The following is a 24,165-nucleotide window of genomic DNA, read 5'->3' on the forward strand; positions in this document are numbered from 1 at the left end:
AAGATGACAACAGCCTGAGAAACAAGGACGTGCTGAAGAGCATCCTTTTATGAGTGACACAATGTGGGGGGGGTTTCTATTGCTGTGCCAATTTCCTGCCAGCTTCCCCAATATGTTACTGCATGTGACTGTGTCATCAAATGTTTTATTTTGCAGCAACAGTGCTGTCAGAGATGTTTTGACAGGTCACAGTGGGAAAAGAACAGGTGTAAATCAGACCTATACTTAGAGATCCAAAAGGAAATTCAATTATCTATAGCGATGACATACATATAACATAAAGGCATAAAAAAGCTTAATATAACAGAGAACTGAAATAGAAAAAAATCTGTAGGCTACTATTTAAATATGCATAATGCAAAAATTGTCTCTATAGCCTATTAAAAGTGTATTCCAAAATAAAACAACCATCAGTGGCTTTTAAAAATACTAATCTTTTATTAACTTCTACTACTGATACTTCATCAAAGTGTATCTTTACCTAAATGCATATTTTGGAACTGAAACTCAGGCTAACGCACATTCGATGTGACCCTTGTAGGTGATGTTCTTGGGTAATCAGTGGTGTGGTAAGGTGTGTTTACAAATCAGCAGTTCAGGATGTCAGCTGCGACTTTCTGGAAATGAAATGCTGAAATGTTCTTGCTCTTGGTGTTGCAAAAGTCAAAGCAGAGGTCATTTACATTAATCTAAAACCAACAGAAGTGAGAACTGCTCCAGTTTGTCCCTATATTTTCGTATAGGCCTACACGTAATGTTGCTGAGCTATCTGAACTTCTGTGTGGTATTTGGTATGACAAACCCGCAGACAAAAATGAAAACCACACGTTATTAATGACAGAGTATGGAGATGAATCCCTCCCCCTATTGATATTACTACTGAGGACAAACACGACAACCCTCCCCTTCACCTCCATAAATCACATCATTCAGGTCTCGATAGGCAAAAACGCATAATCATCAACATTGTCTCATGTTGTATGACTGTCATTGAGCCTGTATGACTGTCACTTATCTGTGAGTAAATGGAGCCTTAATGACAGTCCTGTGCTGCCGCCTGGCACCACCAGGAAGAATGAAAGCCCCTCAACCAGAATGGCCTGTTTCTGGGCTGTTGAACAGTGTGGGACTGTGTTGTGGTATGACCATAGACTGTAAAAAATAAGGGTATGACACAATGAGCGTGTAATTGCTATGGTGCATCTAATTAGTAGGAAACAGACTTAAACATGAAGAAAAAAGGCACTTAAGTGAAATACAAAAATCCTTCAGTCTGATATTTTGATGTTTCCATCATTTTATCTTCATGTAGTCTTTGCTCTTTAAAAATAGCTTAGATTGTGCAATTCTTCGACAGACTGATCTTACACCATACTTTTAAAATAATCAACATCAAAAAAAAAAAGAAAAGAGAGAGACAATTTCCATGAGGGTTGTTATTATTATTTGGAACCAAACTGGAATTCACTACATCTTTGTTGTTGTCACCTGCTCCACGTCTCAGTTTCCCCTCATGAACATGGCAGCTTATGTGTTTTTTTGTTGTTGTTGTTTTTTTCAAAATAATGTGAAACTTGGCATGAAGCTTATCATCAAGGGAAACTCAGGTTACATTCCCCTTCTCTGGAAATGAACGATAGGCATCAGGATGCTGTTGCATCTTGTTCCAATGAAAAGGAAAAACAATAGCCTTGCATGTAATCTTCATTCCTCCAACTGTTACATGAGACACACACCGCACCATCTCCTCATCAACAGTCACGTTATATTCAAATTTCCAAACATGTCTGGAATTTCATTTGTGTTGTGAGTGCGCCCCTTTTTTTCTTTTTACAAGTTTCACTGTTTCACAAGATATTGACATTGTGACATTGTTTGCCGTCACCGCCTGGAACCTCCTCCCAGCTGTGTTTTCTGTAGGATAAAATCCCTAATCTGTAAAATGTGAGTGCTTTTTCCACTACAGCTCAGGATGATGTTAATATACGATGCAGGTGTATTGGCTGCGGTCAGTTTTACCTTGGGCTCTGAAATGAAAACAAAATTCCGATCATCTCAAGTGGTGACAGCTAATCTCACATAGATTTATATCTTACGTTCATTGTACGGTGCTTGAAATGTATTGAGTGTATTTCTTTTTGTCTGTCGACTGAAATTTGTTTGAAGTGCCCTTGCTGTAAATGCACTGGCTTTGAAGGCACTTTATCACTCTGTAATGGTGCAGAGATGCAGCCATGTGATCTGAGGCCAGCTATTATTGTGAAAGAAAACACAAGGTAAAGGTATGCTGTGAAAACATGAGATCTGGTCTTCCCCAGGGCAGTTATTTTTCTTACGTACTCTGTTAATTTAGATTCACAGGAATGTAGTCCAGCATGGTGAATGATCCCTTATCAAAATAAACCTCACTGCACAAGAAAGAGCACCTGTTCAGGTTTAGTTTTACCTGAGCGTGTCTGTATAGCACAAGTTTGTTTTGCTTCTTCAAAATGCAATATTGTTCTATGTCACATAAAAAGACTTTAATAAAACAAATAACGTTTCGGTCCACAGTACCTTTTTCAAGCAGAGATGTTTTCAGACATCTCTGCTTGAAAAAGGTCCTGTGGACCGAAACGTTGTTTGTTTTATTAAAGTCTTTTGCAAGTGACTTGACAGTTCGCGGGAGACCCTTTTTTCCTTTGTTCATGGTTAATGAGCTGAGACGTGTCATTGAAGGCATCCTGTGGTGTGTGAGTGCTGACAGCATCTACCGCTCACAGATCTTATTCTGACAGACCATGTAATTACACTGACGCCTGCGTGTTGCTTTGACACACTGATACCCAACATGTGAAAGGACAATGTATGCCTTTGTCACTGCATGTCAGGTATCAGCATCTTGACATGTATAGGCCTACTTTATATGGTTTGTTTGGTTTATTAAGTACACCTTGAGATGATCAAAAGTAGCATATTTTACAGAAAAGTGTATAAAAAGCCAGGATGGACAAAATAATACAAAGGCATGTTACACAGCATTGGAGTACTACATAATCATCCTTTAATATGCATAGAAGCATGTAAATAAAGATTTGCCATGAGTTGTAGCTATGATAAATAAAATGTATAAGAACCTACTGTAAAATACCATTTTAAAATCCAAGATAATTTTTCAAATGTCTTTTTGATCAACCAATATTAGCAAATCTATATATATATATAATTTACCATTTGAGGTGCCAAAAAAATTACAATACTGACAAAAAAAAAGACACAATATATTTTATGTATAATATAATGGTAATTAATATATTCAGTGCTTATCCTACCAAGCACCTGTCATGTTGTTCTTTTCACAAATAGCTATGGAAATTATGGTAAAAATAATAATAATAATAATAATAATAATAATAATAATAATAATAATAATAATAATAATAATAATAATAATTAAAAAGCACTGTTTTATGTAAAACAGCTATAATTTGGAAAGGATTCCTTTTCATGGGGCCCAAAATCTCCAGCAGCACCTCTGAGGAGGCTAAGAAAACCAGAAATATTTATAATTTGGGAGCTGCTCTTTGTGAATTTGGGTTTTTATATATATCTATATATATATATATAAAAAACTTTTATTTGTCTATTATTGGATATTTGTTGAATTAGAATGGTAGTACATGTGTAAATAAAAATTAAAACTCAAAAAAGTACTCACAATACACATGATTGATTGTGTTTGCGACTTTATCACAGGCATCACCGCGGACGCCCTCGTCTGATCTGGGGGTCCTGAGTCTAAAATACGCGGAAGCGACAGGCGGAAGGAGCCTCGGCGGAAACGGTCCAGTCTGTCAAGGGAGGAAAAATTTGCAGAAATTTGACACAAAGAGGTTAATCCCACCTCATAGCTCCATCCGATCATTCCCCCCTCTCTTCCTCGCTGCCATGATCCTGTTAGAAATCAATAACCGCATCATAGAGGAGACGCTGACGTTGAAGTTCGACGGCGCATCCAACGGGTGAGAAATCATTGTTACACCTGGATTAGCATTGCTAACGCCAGCTAGCTTCCCCTTTAGCATTTCAACGAAGCAGCTGAGAAACAGCTACAGGTTTGCACACGTCAGATAGGCGATCGTTTATTTTGGGTTTAAAGAGGAAAAAATGTGTTAAAAATGAATTAATAAATACATAAAATACAGGCTGTGTTAGCTTACCGAGCCGCTGTGGCTAGTTTGCCTGAAGCTGGGGTGTGTCTGTCTGCACGGCCGGTGTTATGCCAAAAATGTCATCCTCAAAAGACAGTTATCTCCCCCCTGGTAGAAGCAAAATGACAAAAAATATTTCAGGCTATCTAGCAAAGAGTGACTTCACCGGTACATAATATAACACATTTAAATAACTTTACGAGATTGCAGATCGTAAATAACCCACCCGATTTAGGGCAGTGAAGCTAATGTTTGTTGCTAATTTATTAAATATGAGATGAATCCATAACAAAGCACAGACAACGTTGTATTAATAGGCTTTTTTATTATTATTATCTGCATCTGAATTCAGATTAATGCATTTTTTTTACTCATGGCGGACACATTTATGAGACTTATTGATACAACGATTTAACAGTAATTCCTCGTGTTTATCATTAATCACACTCTAATAACATTAGGATGCTCATATCACATTAAACTCGGTGTTTTCCCCTCAATAAATCCCATTTATTTTACTTGCACAGAAGCACTCAGCGGCTACTTGAGGGCTAACTATTGCCCCCTCTCTCTATCTCTCGCCAGCTTCCGCATTCCGGTATTCAAGCTGAGTCAAGTCTGTGCTGCACAGCTGAGCTGCAGCTGCTTGGAGCAGGCTCTCTGTGCAGCCTGGACAAGTTGCTGCAGCATCTTTAAAAGTCCTCAATTACGACCGTGCATCCCTCAAATAGTTTTATGTTGGCCAAGAGAAAGTAGAAAATACAAGTGTTTAAGGATTAATAATATTAACAAATAATACATACTAGTAAATGTAGCATCTGCTGTAGAGCTGCAGTTGTTTCTAAGTTGATTTGCAGGTTACTAAAAATGTAAAGTTAATGTTTTAAAATGATTTGAAAATTGATGGGAAAGCGAGTTATGACTCTGAAGCTGATGCCTCATGAATTTCCTAATTTTGTCTTCTTGCAGAACCAAACCAGAGGCCGTCGATGTGACATTTGCAGGTGAGGTTATGAGGCATCTTATGTAACAGACAGACCGCTATACACTATGTGGAGCTGCTTTGGACGTCATTGTTTAGATTTGACCACACAGTGTGGCTGAAATTGTTAGGGTTGTATCATTATTAGTAGTTTACATAATTTCCTTAAAGTCAACAGTTAACATGTCCTAACAGCTGAATAGATGTGCAGTAACAGGCGTAACATGCATTACAACTGTCCTGTGGTGGTTTTCTGTCATTTTGTGCAGCGTATTTGTTTTGCGTAACGTCCCACTAGTGCTTTGTGTAATATTTGTGGATAGGGCTGGACCAAGTCTTGTGGTCAGTAGTTTTTGATGGGCTGAAAACTGACAGTGACATGTGCTTTAATCTCTCCTGTTTTTAAGCCACTGTGTGCGTGTGATGCTATTTCAAGCAGTTAATGGGTAGTGATGCTGCTGCTTTCATCCTAACTATTATCTTCCTATGTTGCAATTAATCTATTACATATCCTCAGCCCTGCTGGGAATCGCTGCAGATGACACAAAGTGTTAGTTACGTGTGTAATTGACTGAAATAACGAATGTATTAATGGAGATGACACAAGAGGCTGCAGGTACAGATCCAGGATCAGGAGGTTTTGTCTCTTATTATCAGTGACCAGATGTTCCTCTGTGCTGCAGATTTCGATGGCGTCTTGTACCACATCTCCAACCCAAACGGGGACAAGACCAAAGTGATGGTCAGCATCTCCCTGAAGTTCTACAAGGAGCTGCAGGAGCATGGAGCTGACGAGGTAACACACGCACACACACATGAAGAGAAAGAGAAAAGGGGAGGAACATAAACTCTCTGTGCCTGTCGGGACAGAAATGAGGCCTCAGCAGCCGTCAGTTCTGTCACGTCCTTAAGCAGATGTGCACATACAGTACCCAAAATCCACAGCTAAAACAACCCAGAGTGTCTGCAAGTCCTGGAAAAACATTCACATGTCTGAAATAATGCTGAGAGCTGAGATGTTGAGTGTAGAACAGTTTTAAATTCAGATGTGGCTTTCTGACGCACTGTTCCTCCAGTGCAAAAATAAACCAGCGATCTTCCGTGGGGTCAGCAGTTTCTCTCATGCCTTAGTTCTGATCTCAGCAATGATATTCTGTAGAACCACAGGTGACCCGAAAAAAACTAAAGAAAACATTCACAGGTCAAGAATACACATATGTCTGCAGCTTTCTGGTCTTTTGGTTTTTTTAATCTGATTTAACAAAGCAGAATGGGGTCATGATTTATATTTGCATACACAATCATACATAAAACACACCTCGACCATAAGAGCTCTGTTGCCATGTAAGGAAGAAAGCAGCTGCCGAGGCCTCTGGTAGAAACAGGAAGTGAGTTTGTGTGACTCACCCCGGGTTGAGGAAGTGCTGACTGCGAGCAGCAACCACTGTGTGTGTGTGTGAGTGTGAATGTATCTTGGCTGCAGTCCAGCGACTTCCCTCATTGTTCCCTAAAACTAAGAGCAGAGAGATGAGAGAGCGGCTCAACACTGTCGCATTCAGCTGCTCAGCCAATGAAAACTCTAGTTGGAAAGCAGTAGGCTGTTAAAATGTGTGAGATGTTTGTTTATTGTCGTATCTTCCTGCTAAGAGGAACCAAGCGGCGCACTACGCTTCTCTTTGTGGACTTTTGCTTGAACATTATCGTCATTCCTGAGCTGTATTTGCATAATCCTGCTAAGTCGACCTCAGTTCATTCCACAATGACAGGTATCCATTATAGAGGGGGCCCAGCACTGCGACTGTAGCCCCTTTAAGACCTCCAGACCACACTCCTCCTCCTGGCTGAATCTCTCATCTCTCTCTCTCTCTCCTTATCTCCCCGCTTTTGTTTGTCTTGACGTTTGTGTGCCTTTCTTCTCTGCTCTTAAAACATCCGCTGAGATTCCCACAGGCAGAAAATGACACCAGTCTTCTCAGAATCAAAGGATGGCTTTGATCGTACCTGTTCTTGTTTTTTATTTTGTCTTTTTTTTAAATCAAATCAAAGCATGCAAATAATCTCCTTCACCCTTTCCGTTCCAGCTGCCAAGTAGCTGCATTAAACCTATTTATAAGCTGATTTAACCTTTTATTTGCTTCCTCTATTAACTGTTTCATTTTGTTGTGAGATGTGAATAGAGTTCTTCTTTTTAATTCCAGCTGCTCAAGAGGGTCTATGAGAATTTCCTGGTCTCAACAGAGGCGGGTAAGTTCTCAGAAAGTTACCCATCTGCTTTAAGAAATCAGTGACAGCCTCATCATTATGTTTTGAGATAATTAGACGCCTCCGCTTGGGTTTTCAGATTTTAACACTTCAACGCAGTTTGCATAGCCTTCGACAAAAGGGTGTTTGTTTGTTCCTCATTTCTAGACAACGTATCTTTTAGTTATTTTTAGCTTGTGGTAGCTCACATGGTTCAAGTGTGATATTAAGTGCGGCATCTTCCTCCCAGGCTACAACGTGTCCCTCCTCTACGACCTGGACGCACTACCAGCCAACAAAGATGAGGTTGTCCACCAGGCCGGGATGCTGAAGAGGAACTGCTTCGCCTCGGTGTTTGAAAAGTACTTCAAGTTCCAGGAAGAGGGCAAAGAGGGCGAGAAGAGGGCCGTGGTCCACTACAGAGATGACGAGTCCATGTAGGTGTCTTTAAAGGGATAGTTTAACATTTTTGCAAATTGGCCCATTGCCATAATCCCTATAGTTTCAGCAGTAGGTTCATTACCTTTAATTGTCGGTGCAAGCTGTTTTTAGAACGGTGGAGCAGAGCCATGAGCTGCTCAGAGCTACGCTACGGAGGCTCATGGGTTGGTTGGTTGGTTTCCCTCATCAAACTCATCAAATACACAATCCAACAACTTCAAACGCTCTGGTGGACAAGTTGTGACCTGCACATTCACCACGCTATGAGATAATAACAGAACTTTACCAGACAGAGTTGTTTTAGAGGCAAATTCATTCAAAACCGCTGATGCTTGAGTCTGAGTAACAGCACAACGCATCCAGTTTCCTGTCTGTAGCGACCTGATCCGTTGTTTTAGAGGTAAACACAGAGACTGCTTGCCAAAAAACTGTCCCGGATGGGAACACGATCAGCGGTTTTCTCATGAATTTACCACGAAAACAACTCTCTCTGGTATTGTTCTGTTATAATCTCATAGCGTGGTGAATGTGCAGGTCACAACTTGTTCACCAGAGTGTTTTGGAGATGTTGGATTGTGTATTTGATGAGGGAAACCAGGAAATGACATGAGCATAAAACATACTTCGGGTCATGTTACCATGATTTCTCCCACAGTGATGGATATCTGCTGACACATTTGTCATGTTCTGTCTGCTCAGGTATTTGGAGGCCAAGAAGGACAGGGTGACGGTCGTGTTCAGCACAGTGTTCAAGGACGACGACGACGTCATCATCGGCAAAGTCTTCATGCAGGTCCGTGAGGCCAGATACGTAGATGAACGCAAACGTAGCAACATTATAATAATAAAATGAATGGATTGAATGCATTGAGCTGAAACTGTTTCTGTGTGTAGGAGTTCAAAGAGGGCCGGCGAGCCAGCCACACGGCCCCACAGGTGCTGTTCAGCCACAGGGAGCCGCCGCTGGAGCTGAAGGACACGGACGCCGCCGTCGGGGACAACATCGGATACATCACCTTCGGTCAGCGTCCAGTCCACTAAGACAAAACAAAACACGTCCTTATGTCCCATCTCCTCCTCCTGTTCCTGTTGTGACTTTGTATTTTATTGTGTTTTTCATCTTCTAGTCCTGTTCCCACGTCACACCAACGCCAATGCCAGAGACAACACCATCAACCTCATCCACACCTTCAGGGACTACCTGCACTACCACATAAAGTGCTCCAAGGTCAGTCAACAGGGGATATGTATATGTACAGCTTTGTGTATTGTGTTTTCGACAGCAGTTGTTACACAATTCCAGTGAAAGACCAACAGAAAGTCCAGACAGGTGAGATCAAAGCCACTTTTTTTCCCACTTTTCTTGCTCTACCACCCTCAGTGATCATACAGGTTTCTGGAGCTGTGCGTGGGCGTTAATGGACGCATGACAGACCAAATGTTTGGATGATTGGCATGCTGTTGTTGTTTTGTAATTACTGGTGCTCCGACGACTACTGAAAGTGGTAGCGGATGCTTTCGCCTCAGACTAGAAGGAGTCAGGGGTTGGCCCATCTATGGGCAGGTGGGCGGTTGAGTTGAAACTCAGGAATGGCGGGAATTCGGTAAATGGATGTGTCTGCCCTAACACTGCATACCGCGTTTAAGACTCTGCATCTTGATTTCTGTGGAAACAAAGGTCTTGTTGGGCCGCTAACGCACACAGATGCGGATATTTTCCTGATGAGAATCTCGTTGTGTGTTTCGCAGGCCTACATTCACACACGCATGAGGGCCAAGACGTCGGACTTCCTCAAGGTGCTGAACCGCGCTCGGCCCGACGCCGAGAAGAAGGAGATGAAGACCATGTCGTGAGTAGAGTTTTATATTTATTTGTTTTACAGCTCATGGGTGGGTTCTGCTTATTTTAGATAGAAGTGTTTTTATGAGTCTCTGTGTGTTTTTGAGGTGTGCGTGACAGTGAGTCAGGCTCAAACACAACTAAAACCTCCCAGCAGCTACGGATACGCTGTCAGCCTTTTAGCCCCTTTTTGAGATAATTGGGAGATTTATACAATGTTGGCACAAAAGGTCCCTGTTCTCTGGTTAATGTGTCATGGGAAGAACCAGATAAACGCCATGTTTGTGAGTTTTGGAGACGAGGCAAACGTGTCCAGAGCCACAGGTTTGGCAAAAAGGAAATGGTATCACATTGGCAGAGAAAAACATAACACAGATTCCTCGCGCTTATCAGAATCAGCTTTATTTTTCCAGACACACTGGCATGTTGTTGCCTTTTTGTTCACCTCTGCTTTCTTGTCCTCCTCCAGTGGAAAGACCTTCTCCCGCTGAGGCCGACACCCACCCAACCAACCCACCCACCCACCCACCAACCCCATCAGAGAAATCAAAAACCCCCACGGTGGACACGCCCAGCCGCGCCACACTGAGACTCAATGCCACATCAGGCAGGACTCCAGGATGCCTCGAAATGCCCCCCCCCCCCCCGCCCTGCCCCACCCAGCCCCCCCCCCCCCCAAAAAAAAAGTGTCCAGTCTGTTTTATTTTTTTTTTCATCATTTGTTTGTGTTTAATGAATAATAATGTTGGCTCTACCTAGGGACAGCCAAGGCTCAAGATAAATGGAAAAAAGGGCATTCCTTGCTTTGCATAGTTAAAGAGAATTATTAGTCCTATATAAATATATATATGAAAAATTTTTGATACGATATCTTTTACTCCATTTGGTACTCTTGCTTGCCCCCCCCCCCCGACCCCCTCCTGAATCCTCACCATGCAATATACATGTACTGGATGATTTCAATCCCCTCCTCTCCCCCTCTCTGTGCTTCATGTCGTCTGTACCATTTGTCATTTGAAAAAAGAAAAATAAATCACTCTTCCAAAAAAAAAAAAAAGTTTTTGATTCTGTTCATACGACTGCACTTGGATTAACAGAGGATGATTGTGTCAAGAATGGACAGGCCAATGGTAATGGGAAGAAACAGTGCGGAGGTTCTGTTATTTTTGTCAGTGGTAAGTTAATGTTGCTGTGGTTCAAAGTGAAGATTGTCCTTTCTACATAACTTGAAAATAGGTGACTATAGTTAGACAAAAGTTTTTACCTGCCTGAATTTGTGTGCTTTCTTTCCTTGCCAGGTGGGTAAATGCTTTCCAACAGATGTTTTGCAGGATGCATGATGATTAATTGCAGTATTACTAGTGGGAAAGTCATGTCAAATGAGCCCTATTTAAATAAGCCAACTCTTGATTTAAAATATTATGCATATTATTTACAACAGATTTGTCACAATTTTTTAAGTTACTGCTCTACAAAATGCTTATCTACACAACTTCCCTCCTCTCTAAGTGAATGCATGAACGACACTATAACACAGCAATCTCATGATGTTAAGTACCCCTAACCTGAGACAAACTGTCTGATAGATTTTTTTAATAGCTGTTTTAGTACATAAAGATTATTGAACATTAACCAAAGTTTCATATGGATTGGAAATACATGTAGCTAGTATATTAATTATTAGTATTATTAGCAGCCCACTGTGTGAACCACAGCTCTACACAACACATACTATGATACCGACAATGCCATAACATAACATGGTGATACAAAAACTGCTCTTTAGTATTAAGCAGTTTGTCATTAAATCTGTTTGTTTGTATTCTTTCTTCTTTTGTCCTCTAGCTACTCGTTATTAGATCTTCCATTATTCTTTTCCATTTTCCCTTATTGTGTTCATATATAGGTGCAACGCTTGAGAGGTGGCCTGGGACCCAGCCCTCCAGCATTGGCAGCATAAGATAATAGTCAGTTGAACAAAAATTATAATTTGAAGTCATTTTTAAGCAAGAATACCAAACACAAGATGGTTTGTTGTTGCTTTTCTTGTGTTATATGAAATGATTTTTACAGTTTTTCTGTATTTTAAGGGCTGTCTATAGGAAATAAGTGTAAAAAAGCAAAGGACAAACGCTGTATTATGGTTTTCTGTTGAAAGCAAATGTATTTATTTAAGTCACATCTCGTAAAATACACTTGTACAACCTCATAGTAGCAGCAACAGCAGGACAGAGTTTGATATGCTAGATATGCTAGATAAGATGAAAGGACAGAGCAGGAAAAACAAAAAGCTTTTTAAGATCAAGCTTTGGCAACTTCATCCTCATTCTTTGGCTTTTCAGCTTCTTTCTCAGAATCAGAGGAGGAAGACGAAGAAGAAGAAGAGGAGGAGGAGGAAGAAGAAGAGGATGAGGATGAACCCTCAGTTTTAGTTTTAGCTTTGGATTTCTTTTTCTTCTCAGTGGGGGCGTTTTTTGGAGCTGCTGCTGCGTCGGCCCTGGCGACGTCTCCCACCGCCGCTTCGATGGGTTTCTCTGCTCCAGCGCCGATGTCCTCGGGGGGGACAGATTTATCAGAGGGGGCGCTTTCTTGCTTCACGGGGGCTTCTTCCTCCACTTCCTGCTGCTGCTCCGGCGCCTTCTCCTCAGGCTTTAACAGCTCTGAAACAAGAAGTGGAATCAGATTCAGCGTGTTTCCTCCTCCTGCAGCTTTCCTTTAATCTCCACGAGCTCCTTCTGGACAGTCAGATTTGTTTTGAGGATTCTTATTTTGTGTAGTGTTTAAATCAGACGTGATGTGATAGCATGCATTTACAGGGTGCAGAGTGACAAACAACACTTGAGTGCACTTTAGTGATTGAATTTACTGTGAAGGAATAGTATAATATGCCTATAGCTTTCTTGCCAAGAGCTAAATGAGGTGTCTCTAGAGCAGATAACCTCATTTGATTCCTGGCAAAAAAAAAAAAAAAAGGAAGTAAGAATAGGCATATTCAGCTTAACTATTCCTTTGATCATAAGTGACGTGAGGGTTAAAGTTGAAGTTGAACTCTGCATGTGACTATGAGGTCTGCTGTTGATTCTGAAAGGAAGAAAGGTGCAATCCAGGTGGTTACTGCATTTAATGCTCAGCTGTTATTTGGCAACAAAGGCCGTCGGTCACTGGCTTGTACCTTTCTTTCTCTTTCCAATCTACAGATGACCGAATGGGAAGAGAAGGGTCAAATACTGACAATTTGCTTTTTTTCCCTTTTCTTTCCTATTGGAGAAGTGTCCAAATACACTACAAGAGCAAACTTAAGCATCTCAGTCAGTGTTGATCCCAGTCTTCTCAAACATGCTAGAGTCATAAGTTTAAAGCGTTTTCTTTTTTTCCCCCTTTTCTTTAAATTCCAGCTAGACTTACCGTTCTGAAGTGCATCCTCTAAAGAAAACCCCGCGCTGTCAGGGAAGAAAAGGATAAGTATGCTAACGTACCACATGCAAAACAGGTTCACTGTGCTTTCCTTCCTTTTGAATCCTTTAAAGAACGACATTTTCCAAAACGTCAAACTATAAAGTGACATTTAGTATGATTTATGGACATTCTTTCTAAATAAGAGAAATGCTAGAGGGATAATAAGACACATTCTCCAGGAACAAGAAAGGAAATATGACAAAATCATTCCTCACCTTTCAGGATCAGACGTCATTCCGTTGATCAGTTGCTGGTAGCCATTGATTTCCGACTCCAGCTTCATCTTCACACACAGCAGGTTCTTGTTGGTCTCCACCTGGTTCTCCACCTGCGCCCTCACCTTCTCCAGCTCGGACGACAGGTCCCTTATTATCTGGTTGAGAGGGGCCAGTTGTTGGCCGTATTCAATTTCGGTGTTCTTCAGGGTCTCCTCCAGATTTCGGACCTGATTAAAAAAAAAGAAGACGAGGGCGAAGAAGACTTTAGAAGAACTCGTACTGTAACAAATCACCAAAGCTTCTTAGGGGCCTTCTCCATAATATACAGTACATTGTCTTGTTATGCAAGAGCAAGTCCAGTAGTAGCAGGTCTCCAGTGTAATAACAGGGTATGGTCATGGAATGCTTGTGAAAAGATAAATAAGAGGTCGTCGACCCTCCCTGTGGGAGCTTTGAGCATTCCTGACGTGAAGAAAGAAGTACATTTTGGCTGAAAATATGATCCTGTAAGCCTCAAGTGCAACCTCAGGGGTTCGAGGACCTTGCTGCAGGTCTGAACGGGGTCTGAATGGGGTCTGCTGTAAGTCAGGTGTCACTGAATTATGCGAACTTGAAGGGTTCATGTGTCAAAACAAGGTATTTATTTCAAACCTCGTCTTGAGATGAGATCTCTATTGAAATCCATTATAATAACCCTCTATGTGTTTGTGTGGTTTGCAGCTGCAGATGAGTTCACTTTGTTGCATTGCGTCATCATGTGCTGTGTGGGTGAGAGTGGTTACCATGCTCTGCATACTCTGGATCTTGATTTCCAGCATTTGTTTCTGTTTGAGCAGATCCTTATACTCCGTCTTTCCAGTCTGCAAGACCTCCACGTTCTGGGCCTCCACCACCTTGATGTTCTCGAACTGGAAAACAAGAAGAGCCGATGTGTTGAGATGAACAGAGGAGAGGAAGGAGATGAGGAAAGAGAGAAAGAGACAAAATGTACCTTGTTTTGATACCACTCGTCGGTCTCCTTCATGTTCTTCTTGGCCAGTTGGTCGTACTGGCGGCGGATCTTGTCAAGCATCTCGTCCAGGTTGGAGTTCTTGGAGTCGATCTCCACGATCACCTCGGACTCCCTGATCTTCTCACGCAGGACGTCCACCTCCTGCAAGAGCCACAGTTACAACGTTGCCTCCTCCAAACCTCACACAACAAACACAACAACCTGTCACATTTAAGCATTTGAGGCCTCACGTCTTTGTGTTCCTTCTTGAGGCGGGCCAGCTCGTCCTTCACCAGGTCGGTCTCTTTCTTGGTCTGCTCGCAGTTCTGCTTGGTGTCCTCGATGGTCTTCTTCAGGTCGTCCACGTCTTTTTCCAGTTCCTTGCGGGCTTTGGTCTCGTCATCCAGCCTGCAAACAGGAAGGAGGAACCCATCAATCATCCACACAACCTCCACTTAAACTGTCATCCTAATTACTCTGAAGACCATATGCTTTTATTGTGAAATTCTTATGTATTTTTTCCTGAGCCCAATTCCCCCCTTTTGTTTTTTTTTAAACCCACTTGGTTTTGAAGTCCTCATTGGCCAGTTTAGTGTTGTCAATCTGGAGCAGCAGCTTGGCATTGTCCACTGTGATGTCTTTGATCTAAAGGAGAAAAAAAACACATGATGTATATCAGTCATAGACTGCATATGTATATTATTAGGAATATTCTAAGGTTAATTAAAGGACAAAATTTATATTAAGCTTTATTTTCTAAATGCATTTCTTATATTTCTTGGGCAAATGCATGAATTATCAAAGTCTCAAAGTTTTTATCATCAATATTTACATTACTAGACATATAAAGAGAGGAATCTGGGGTCTCACCTTGTTCTTCAGGTCGTCCAGGGGTTTCTGAGTCTCATCCCAGTCCCGTCCCTCGGGCGCTTTCCTCTTCGCCAGAATCGCATCGATCTGCTTCTCCATATCGTCGTTCTCCTGCTTCAGCTGCTTCACCCTGTCCAGGTAGCCGGACAGCCGGTCGTTCAGACCCCGCAGGGTGTGCTTGTCATCAGCCGGGAGCGGAGCAGGAGCCGGTGTGGCCGGAGCCGGGGCAGCGGCCGGGGTCGCAGGAGCAGCGGGAGAGGAGTCTTTGTCCGGCTCGTTGCGCAGCACGTTACGCAGCCCCTCCAGGCTGGCCACGGACGCCCTGGAGCCCCTTCCCCCGGCTCCACCGAACATACTGGCAGCGGTGTTTGAAGGCATGGTAGCAGCTGGATGAGAGAGAGAGCTGAGTTTGGACACTGGAGTCACCTGATGGATGGATCAAGCCCAGGTGGGTTTTATACCAGGTTTTTACGCACGAATCCACCCCCCAGATGCCATTGGCTCCCGGTGCCAGGCACCACTCCTGGAAAAACTAGTCTAAAGTCGAAATTCAGGTATTTCATGTTGACTCTTTTGTTTTTCTCCCTGTAATTTTGCACTTGCCCTGTCTTGATTGGTCGCCTGCAGAGCAGCAGAGAGGTGATGGGTGGTACTTGCCTACCTTAAAAGCGCTGATCCGGAGCGCTCAGGGTGTCATCCAGCTCAACTGTCCAGCTTCTACACCTTTGTCGCTGTTTGGGAAGCTTCACCATGTCCAAACCAAGAGACTACAGCAGCCAGTCATACTCTCCCAGCACCAATGGACCCACCAAGAGCCAGCCGACCAACACCAAGATCGACTCTTCGGGCAAATCCAGGGAGAAGGACGACATGGTGGGACTCAACGACAAGTTCGTCAGGTTGATTGACAAGGTTTGTAAATGACTTCACTCTTTCCTTTACTTCTACTATAAGCTACTACTAGTAATAATAATGACAATAGCAACTCTTTTTTTTTTTTTTTTTTTAGAACAAAAAACAGCAAATTATTCAGTTAAAATAATTCCAAAATAAAAACTAAAACTCTAATCTCAATGTAAGATAAACAAACAACCATATAAGATTATGAAAAGTGAGTTTAAAGATTAAGCGTTTTCTTAAATAGGTTTAGGATTTAATTAAATCCTATTAATTCGACTGTTATTTATATAAAACGTTTTAAAAGCTGTAAAGACATAGCCTAATAAATAATAGTTTTACTTCTATAGCTCCATGAATCTAGATGGGCTATAATAATAAGAAGTTATTATTTGATAAAAACTAATTCAATATGTCTGTGGATTTTATTTTATTTTTTAAGTTGTAGTGCTGGGTCATTGTTTATTAATTTCTTTCTTCACTTAATGAACCACTGCAAAACCCATGGCCAGTCATATAAGCTATATTTATATAGGCTATTATAAAGATTATTTATTTTATTTGTCAATATTCAAGTTAAAAGAAAAAAAAAAAAAAAAAAGTAAGGTGTGTCAAACCCATTCCTGTTTGTTGTGAATAATTCTGTAACCTGAGGCTATGAAGTTTTTCAGTCAACTTCACTTTGAAGATGCTGGAGAGCAGGTGGGGCGCCCTCTAGTGGGAAATAAGAGAAGTGAGGGGTCATTGCTCACCTCGAGGACATGACTGCTTTTTCACATAACAAACATAACTGTACACTATATATTTAATGTACAGACTGGAAACATGAGCAAACATGTAGAGCGAGTGTACAAAAACATCCTCACCTGTCATTATCTAGATGAATCACGTAATAACACACTGTGTAACTTGGCATCAGTGGCATTCCTAACATCTACTGCTGTTTTATTTTCCTTTCCCCCCCTCCTATACATTCTTCTTCATGTCTGCTCTCTCCTCCGCCTCCGTCTGTCTCCGTCTCAGGTGAAACACCTGGAGGACGAGAACAAAAAGCTGGACACCAAGCTGAAGATCCTGAAGGAGCAGGAGGACTACGAGGGCAACATCGACAACATCGTGAAGCAGCTGAAGAACGAGCTGGAGGAGCAGATCGAGAACCTGCTCCGCGACCAGGACAAGCTGCAGGCCGAGCTGGACAAGAACCTGGTGGAGGTGGACGACACCAAGAAGAAGTCAGCAGCAGCTTCACTCTGAAGACACTACACATTGACTTGAATTGGCAAAATTAATCTTTGACACTTTATCTTCAACTGGTCTCAGGTACGAGGACGAGTTCCAGAAGAAATCCGACCTGGAGAATGACTTTGTTGTCACCAAGAAGGTACAGAGAGCTTCTATTTCTGCTTATCCATCCAACCTATTCAGGACATTAAAGGGATAGTAGCATTTTTTTTAAAGTGGGGTTGTATGATCTACAAATAGCCCCTAAGTACTTTAATTGCAGTAGAAGACTCTCTGCACTCCTCCCGTTAGCAACGCCAGCCCATAGCCCTGCCCAGAGATTTACAACATACAGTGTTGTGAATGGACCCAAAGAAACAGCCTATTTTCGCGGCCTATAGGTTTTACCTGAAAAAAAATACACAGTTGGTTAGGTCCAAATAAAAACTGCGTTTTTCCTGCACTTTGAAGGGCTGGAAAAAATTATATTATAGTGAACAATGGAACTGTGTATTTTTTTTCCAGGTAAAACCTCTTTTAGGCCGCGAAAATAGGCCGTTTCTTTGGGTCTGTTCACAACACTGTATGTTGTAAATCTCTGGGCAGAGCTATGGGCTGGCGTTGCTAATGGGAGGAGTGCAGAGAGTCTTCTAATGCAATTAAAGTACTTAGGGGGTTTTTGTAGATCATACAAACCCCACTTTAAAAAAATGCTACTATCCCTTTAAAGGTTCCTTATGTTTATCTGATGTATTTGTGCTTAACAGGATGTGGATGAAGGTCACTTGGAGGCCGTGAACTTGGCTCTTGAGCTGGAGGACGAGATGGGAAAGCTTGACTTCCTCAGGGTTGGCTTTGATGAGGTAACGGCGCTTCCTCTTTACCTTCTTCTCATCATTGCTTCCGCTTTTGTTTGAAACCAAACACATCGGCTTCTTCTTCTGCTCGTGTCTGCCCCCTGCAGGAGATCAAGGAGCTGGAGTCCCAGGTCCAGAACAAGACGGTGATCATACCTGACCACGGCAAACGCACCCTGGACATGGACGGGATCATCCAGGGTGTGAAGAACCAGTACGCCAACATGGCCGCCCGCAGCAGGGAGGAGGCTGAGCAGTGGAACCAGAAGAAGGTGAGAAGGATTACACCACATCTTCACAAAGCGGAATAGATCTTTTCTTTTTTGTTTTTAACCCTTTTAACACGTCTTCTCCCACTTAGATGGACGCCATGGTCTTAAACGCAGGACAGCGTGAGCAGGAAGTGCGCGACTTGAAGAGGGACATGTCAGACCTGCTGCGCCTCATCCAGAGGCTGACCGGAGACCTGGATGCTCTCCACAGGAAGGTGGGGATCACACAAGCACATTCTGCAAACCTGGAAAGCCAAGGTTGCTTAAAGGGATAGTAGCATTTTTTTAAAGTGGGGTTGTATTATCTACAAATAGCCCCTAAGTACTTTAATTGCAGTAGAAGACTCTCTGCACTCCTCCCGTTAGCAACACCAGCCCATAGCTCTGCCCAGAGATTTACAACATACAGTGTTGTGAAAAGACCCAAAGAAACGGCCTATTTCTGCGGCCTAAAAGAGGTTTTACCTGGGAAAAAAATACACAGTTCCATTGTTCGCTATAATATACTTTTTTCCAGCCCTTTAAAGTGCAGGAAAAACACAGTTTTTATTTGGACCTAACCAACTCACGTATCCCTCCGCCCAGGGTTAGCGCCCGCCGATCAGCAGTTGGTTAGCTCCAAATAAAAACGGCGTTTTTCCTGCCCCCTGAGGGGCTGGAAGAAATTATATTATAGCGAACAATGGAACTGTGTATTTTTTTTCAGGTAAAACCTCTTTAGGCTGTGAAAATAGGCCGTTTGTTTGGGTCCATTCACAACACTGTATGTTGTAAATCTCTGGGCAGGGCTATCGGCTGGCGTTGCTAATGGGAGGAGTGCAGAAAGTCTTCTACTGCAATTAAAGTACTTAGGGGCTATTTGTAAATCATACAACCCCACTTAAAGAAAATGCTACTATCCCTTTAACTCCTCCTTTTTTTCTTCTTCTTCCTCTTCTCTTGTGCAGGAAGAGTCCCTGAAGAAGGAGATCAGCGACGTCAGGACGGACGGCGACGAGAAGCTGGTGAAGGCCCGGGAGAACATCGGCAAGCTGGAGGAGGCCTTGAAGCGGGCCAAGCAGGACTTGGCCGGGCAGATCCGCGAGCACCAAGAGCTGATGAACCTGAAGCTGGCCCTGGACATCGAGATCGCCACCTACCGCAAGCTGCTGGAGGGCGAGGAGGAGAGGTACCTGAACACATCACCATCCATAAGCGTGTATTTGTAGGCATTGATTGCATGCACTAACATCTGTCTCTGCTCCCGTCTCTGTGAAGGATGTACGACCTCATGCGCCAAGGAGGTGAGAACGACCTCTGTTATTATTCTTCTGAAATCAGCAGACATGAACTCAATCAGAACCTGCATCCACTTCATTCTCATGACTGATTCGTGTTTTCTTTCCCACTAAACTCTTTTCTGCTCAGATTTCTAAAAAAAAACAAACCAACCAATCCAAGTCCTTACTTGCACGCAGACGTTCACCTGCAGCCTAAGCAGCAGCAGCAGCAGCAGCAGCGGCTGGAGAAGTCACCGGACCCGGAAACCAGAGTCATCACAGCACCCAGCATTGACCCAGAAGACAGCGTTACCCAGCAGGCCTCCAAGAAACGCCTGCTGATCCGGGTGGAAGTGGAGGCGGGCAAAGTGGTGTCCGAAAACTCCTTTTACACTGACTGAGCTGCTTCACCGCTCTGTCTGCAGCAAAGACACAACATCCACAAAATGTGAATTCAAACACTTTTCAAATAAGACGCATTAAATGCAGCAATGAATTTTTTTTTTTTTATGTGCTTCCTGGCAGTGCGTGCTGGAACAGTAGCTTCTTGGCAGGTTGAACGCTTTTCGGAGAATTTGTGCTTGGAAGTTGGAGAGGATTTGTTTATGCGGAGCAGTGTTTTCAAAGGGGGGGTTTCTTATCTTGTGGTGTTCTCGGTTGTTTCCCAGCTTTCTTTGCAGCTGCTTCTCTCCGATCTTTGAGAAAATGTTTCTTAATGAATGATCTGTTGTTCCACATCTTGTTCCTATCAGGAAGGAAATACATAAAAGATAATGTTTCGATGGGATGCATGGGTTTGAGTTGAAGACACACATCAATAAAAACCATCTCTGTGGGTTCATATGGACCTGAAATGTGTAAAAGAAGGTGTTACAAAGCAGCTCACTTGTGTTTGCAATGGAAAACAGTCAATAAATAACAGAATGTGACACGGTGTGGTTCTTTTTCTTTCAAACAACACATACACAGATGATTAATTTTGGCATTTTAGAGAAAATGCAAAAGCGATTGATGCCAATTATGTCTGAAAGGTTAATAAATGGAAACAGTTTGTTACATGATACAGGAACTGGGGCCTGACAGTCTCACTCCCATGATACTCTGATGTGGAAAACACTGTTATACAGCTTAACATGGCCACACACACAAAAGACGTATAGATAACGTTCCCTGACCCCGTGGTGATATCCCATATCTCCTAATGTCCCGCAACAGTTCAGACCTTGTTTGCCTTCCAATTTGATTAAAGTCTGCTTTTCCTCCTCAGCTCAATTACTGCCTGTCTCCCGCCCACCCACGTACTGTATGCACACATTTAAAACCACATTTTGTTTAACGAGACAAATAGCATGAGATATATTCCATGTTTATTCTAGTCTCTAATAAAAATCTAATTTTCCAGTAACTAGGTCTTTACAGCGAAAAACACACCAGTTCCTATTGTCGTCGTAGTTTTAAACACTGTTGTGACATTTTATCTCTAATATACAATAAAAACTGGAAACTCAGAACTCAACTTTCGATTCTTGCTGAAAGCCTAATCTCCTCATGTAGGGGCTGTGGATGCATCCCTCTCCCCTCCTCAGCGTGCATACCAGTATATAGATAAACACTGGCAAGGGAAGTAGGAGTAAACACTGCAGGCAGGAGGGTGACAGATGGGTGAAAAACATTCTGCTGATGTGCAGTGCCGTGTAGCACAGGACAAAGAGAAATTAGCTATATTAAGCGGACGTGCAGCACTCATGCGAGACGGGCTATATTTAACCTTCTGTCTTGAGGTTGTTTGCACTTCAGCTTGTTGTGTTGCTCTACCTCTTTCAGACTAGACTTCTGTGTCACAAGTCTTTTAGATGGAAGCATGTCGGTGTATTTGGAAACCAATATGGCGACAGAAACAGTCATTTCACTTTACATTTATTTTGTCCTTGAGAAAACAAAGAGACAAAAAAAAAAAAATCAAAACCCAGTGTAGTGGTGGTCAGTTTTTAAAGGGATAGTTCAACATTTTGGTAAATCGGCCCATTGCCATAGTCCCTAAAGTTTTAGGAGTAAGTTCAATGTCGGTGCAAGATATTTTTAGAACGGCGGAACAGAATGTGCAGGTCACAACTTGTCCGCCAGAGCGTTTTGGAGTTGTTGGATTGTGTATTTGATGAGTTTGATGAGGGAAACCAAGAAATCCCATGAGCCTCCGTAGCTCTGAGTAGCTCACAGCTCTGCTCCACCGTTCTAAAAATAGCTTGCACCGACAATTAAAGGTACAGAACCTACTTCTAAAACTACTGTATATGAATTATGGCAATGGGCCAATTTGCCAAAATGTTGAACTATCCCTTTAAAGGTCATGGCTATATAAATTATTACAGAATCATTGCAAATGCATTTAACTGTTCTAAAGCAGTATGTCCACCCTTGCATCATCAATGCTCGTGGATCCACCCTCATGACCTGAAGGTCTGCGGCCCGTCCCTCCATCAAAGTTCTCCTCGCTGGAGATAAATATTCAGATTCATCAGCGTCCTCTCTCAGACCGCAACCTCCTCTGATTCCCGAGTCCTCCGCCTCCACCTGTCTCGGAGTTTCTGCAGAAGTTTGTACGCCGGCTCCGTGTACTGCTTGTTGGCCAGGCCCAGCACCAGCGGCACCACGGCCATGCTGCCGATGCCCGTGCAGGAGAGCACGATGTGCGTGGTGGAGTTCCACTTGGTGTCGCTGATCAGGAACGCGATGCAGACGTGCATGTAGATGAGGTAGGGAACCCAGCAGGCCAGAAAGGTCAGCGACACGGCCACCACGCAGCGGGTGTACCTCAGGTTCAGCCTCTGCTCCCGGTCCGAGGCCTGGCTGCCGCGCTCCACCGACCGATGGAGGCGACAGATGTCCTTCAGCTGGCCTCGGGTGATCCACAGGACGCGGCCGGTCATGCCAGCGATGGTAAGGATGGCAGGTAGGACGAGCCCGTAGACCTCCAGGTAGATAAAAGCATTGGGGAACACTCTCCTGTAGGAGCAGCAGGCGGTCCCATTGGTCGAACAGTTTGAAAGTAAACCTACATTTTGTCCATTTGCGTAACAACAGTCGTTCCAATCTGGTCCTGTCCAGTTATTCCACCCGAACGCTGGCAGGCATGCGTACAGAAGCGGCGGCACCCACACCGTGAGCAGCGCCAGAGGAAAACTGCGATGCATCCACAGGTTGTTGTAATGCAAGGGGTCCACGATGCAGATGAAGCGCTCGTAGTGGACCATCACCAGGTTGAAAAGGAACGCCAGGAAGAGGAAATTCGGGAAGATGTGAGCCACCAAACAGGAGCCGAAACTCAACTCGCGGTTCAGGCCCATCAGCGGTATGAACGGCAGCGCCACGCCCGTGCACAGGTCGGCCACCAGCAGGCTGAGGAAGAAGTAGTTGGGCGTGTTGTGGAGCGCGCGGTTGCAGGCGATGCCCAGGATGATGAAGAGGTTGGCCAGGATGATGGAGGTGGACAGCGGGATGGTGATGGCGTAGATGAGCTGCTGCCCGGAGAGGAAAGCGCGGGAGTCGTTGTAGCCCATCGTGGGTGAGATCTGGACACTTGCTCCCATTTGCAGACCGGATCCACGACGCCCATCAATGTACAGCTACCCTGCGGAGGAGGAGACACGTTAGGGTTTCTTGAAGGATGTTGCAAAGGAAATCCAATATGCAATGCCAAATACCTTTGAGTTAAAGTAACTATACTAAAGCTATGCGATGATTTCAGAGCTCAAGCTTCTATTACAGCAGCTGAAGAGCGCTGGTAATAAATGAAGTGAGACCCTGATCGCTGCAAGAAAAGGAGTGCGTTCCCAACAAGGGAGTCCTGCTCAGTCTTAGCAGGAGTGGGTTTTGACTAGTGTGTGGAAAGATTGAGATTTTAGATGATTTATTTTCACTTCATGTAAAGCCTTGAGGAGGAAGTCAGTGTCAAGGACCAGGAATTATTACCCAACAATGACCCAAGTTCATCCAGGAGGTTATACAGAAGAGGGGGATGAAAATAACCACACTGAACTTTACTTAGAAGTAGGAGAAGACGTTGGTAGAGTGGAAGAAACTGAAGAAAACAACATAAATTTCAGTTAGAGTTTGAGTTTCAGGTGTGTGTTCGTGCACGTTTTCACTGTCAATATGAGAGAGAAACTGCCACCGCATCAACAGCCACAGTTTGCTGTGCAACGCGCCTTTCCGTTCTCTCCTTGACCACAGAGACAAATATAACCTCTTTGTTGGCTAACGGCAGTGAGCACACGTTACTAATGGACGTGAGGCTGCTGTCATTTAATAATTCATCAGCTGGGACTCTGGAGTTACACCTCCCTTTGTGTCTGCTGCCTTTTAGAAAGTTTCCCATAATTTAACACTGTTTATAGCCGTTTACAGTCCAGGGCAACTGTTCAGATTCTCAC

General features: G+C 43.2%; 4 protein-coding genes across 4 annotated transcripts; 2 read left to right on the top strand and 2 right to left on the bottom strand.

Moving 5' to 3' along the window:
• The first annotated feature begins 3,796 nt into the window (after positions 1-3,796).
• Positions 3,797-10,731, top strand: arpc2 (actin related protein 2/3 complex, subunit 2). The gene is made up of 10 exons (XM_083991249.1): positions 3,797-4,001; positions 5,160-5,194; positions 5,856-5,968; positions 7,371-7,416; positions 7,664-7,850; positions 8,554-8,647; positions 8,749-8,875; positions 8,982-9,082; positions 9,604-9,704; positions 10,164-10,731. Exons 1-10 carry the CDS (start codon positions 3,928-3,930, stop codon positions 10,183-10,185), a joined length of 900 nt encoding a protein of 299 aa, XP_083847375.1. The 5' UTR covers positions 3,797-3,927; the 3' UTR covers positions 10,186-10,731.
• Positions 10,732-11,995: 1,264 nt separating this feature from the next.
• On the bottom strand, positions 11,996-15,607 carry LOC310997982 (keratin, type I cytoskeletal 18-like; the record flags this gene model as incomplete). Its single annotated transcript, XM_083987863.1, has 8 exons — positions 11,996-12,354; positions 13,100-13,134; positions 13,366-13,595; positions 14,151-14,276; positions 14,360-14,521; positions 14,611-14,767; positions 14,922-15,004; positions 15,230-15,607. The coding sequence occupies 8 exons, from the start codon at positions 15,605-15,607 to the stop codon at positions 11,996-11,998; spliced, it is 1,530 nt and encodes a 509-aa protein (XP_083843989.1).
• Positions 15,608-15,979: 372 nt separating this feature from the next.
• LOC310997991 (keratin, type II cytoskeletal 8-like) lies at positions 15,980-20,136 on the top strand (the record flags this gene model as incomplete). Its single annotated transcript, XM_083987875.1, has 9 exons — positions 15,980-16,141; positions 17,150-17,358; positions 17,447-17,507; positions 18,115-18,210; positions 18,312-18,476; positions 18,566-18,691; positions 19,424-19,644; positions 19,734-19,759; positions 19,934-20,136. 9 exons carry the CDS (start codon positions 15,980-15,982, stop codon positions 20,134-20,136), a joined length of 1,269 nt encoding a protein of 422 aa, XP_083844001.1.
• A 2,127-nt stretch (positions 20,137-22,263) lies between these two features.
• Positions 22,264-23,292, bottom strand: gpbar1 (G protein-coupled bile acid receptor 1; the record flags this gene model as incomplete). The annotated part of the gene is made up of 1 exon (XM_083984770.1): positions 22,264-23,292. One exon carries the CDS (start codon positions 23,290-23,292, stop codon positions 22,264-22,266), a length of 1,029 nt encoding a protein of 342 aa, XP_083840896.1.
• Between the last annotated feature and the right edge of the window lie 873 nt (positions 23,293-24,165).

This window comes from Trachurus trachurus (genome assembly GCF_905171665.1).
Source record: "Trachurus trachurus genome assembly, chromosome: 2".
In the NCBI taxonomy this organism is placed as follows: Eukaryota; Metazoa; Chordata; class Actinopteri; order Carangiformes; family Carangidae; genus Trachurus; species Trachurus trachurus.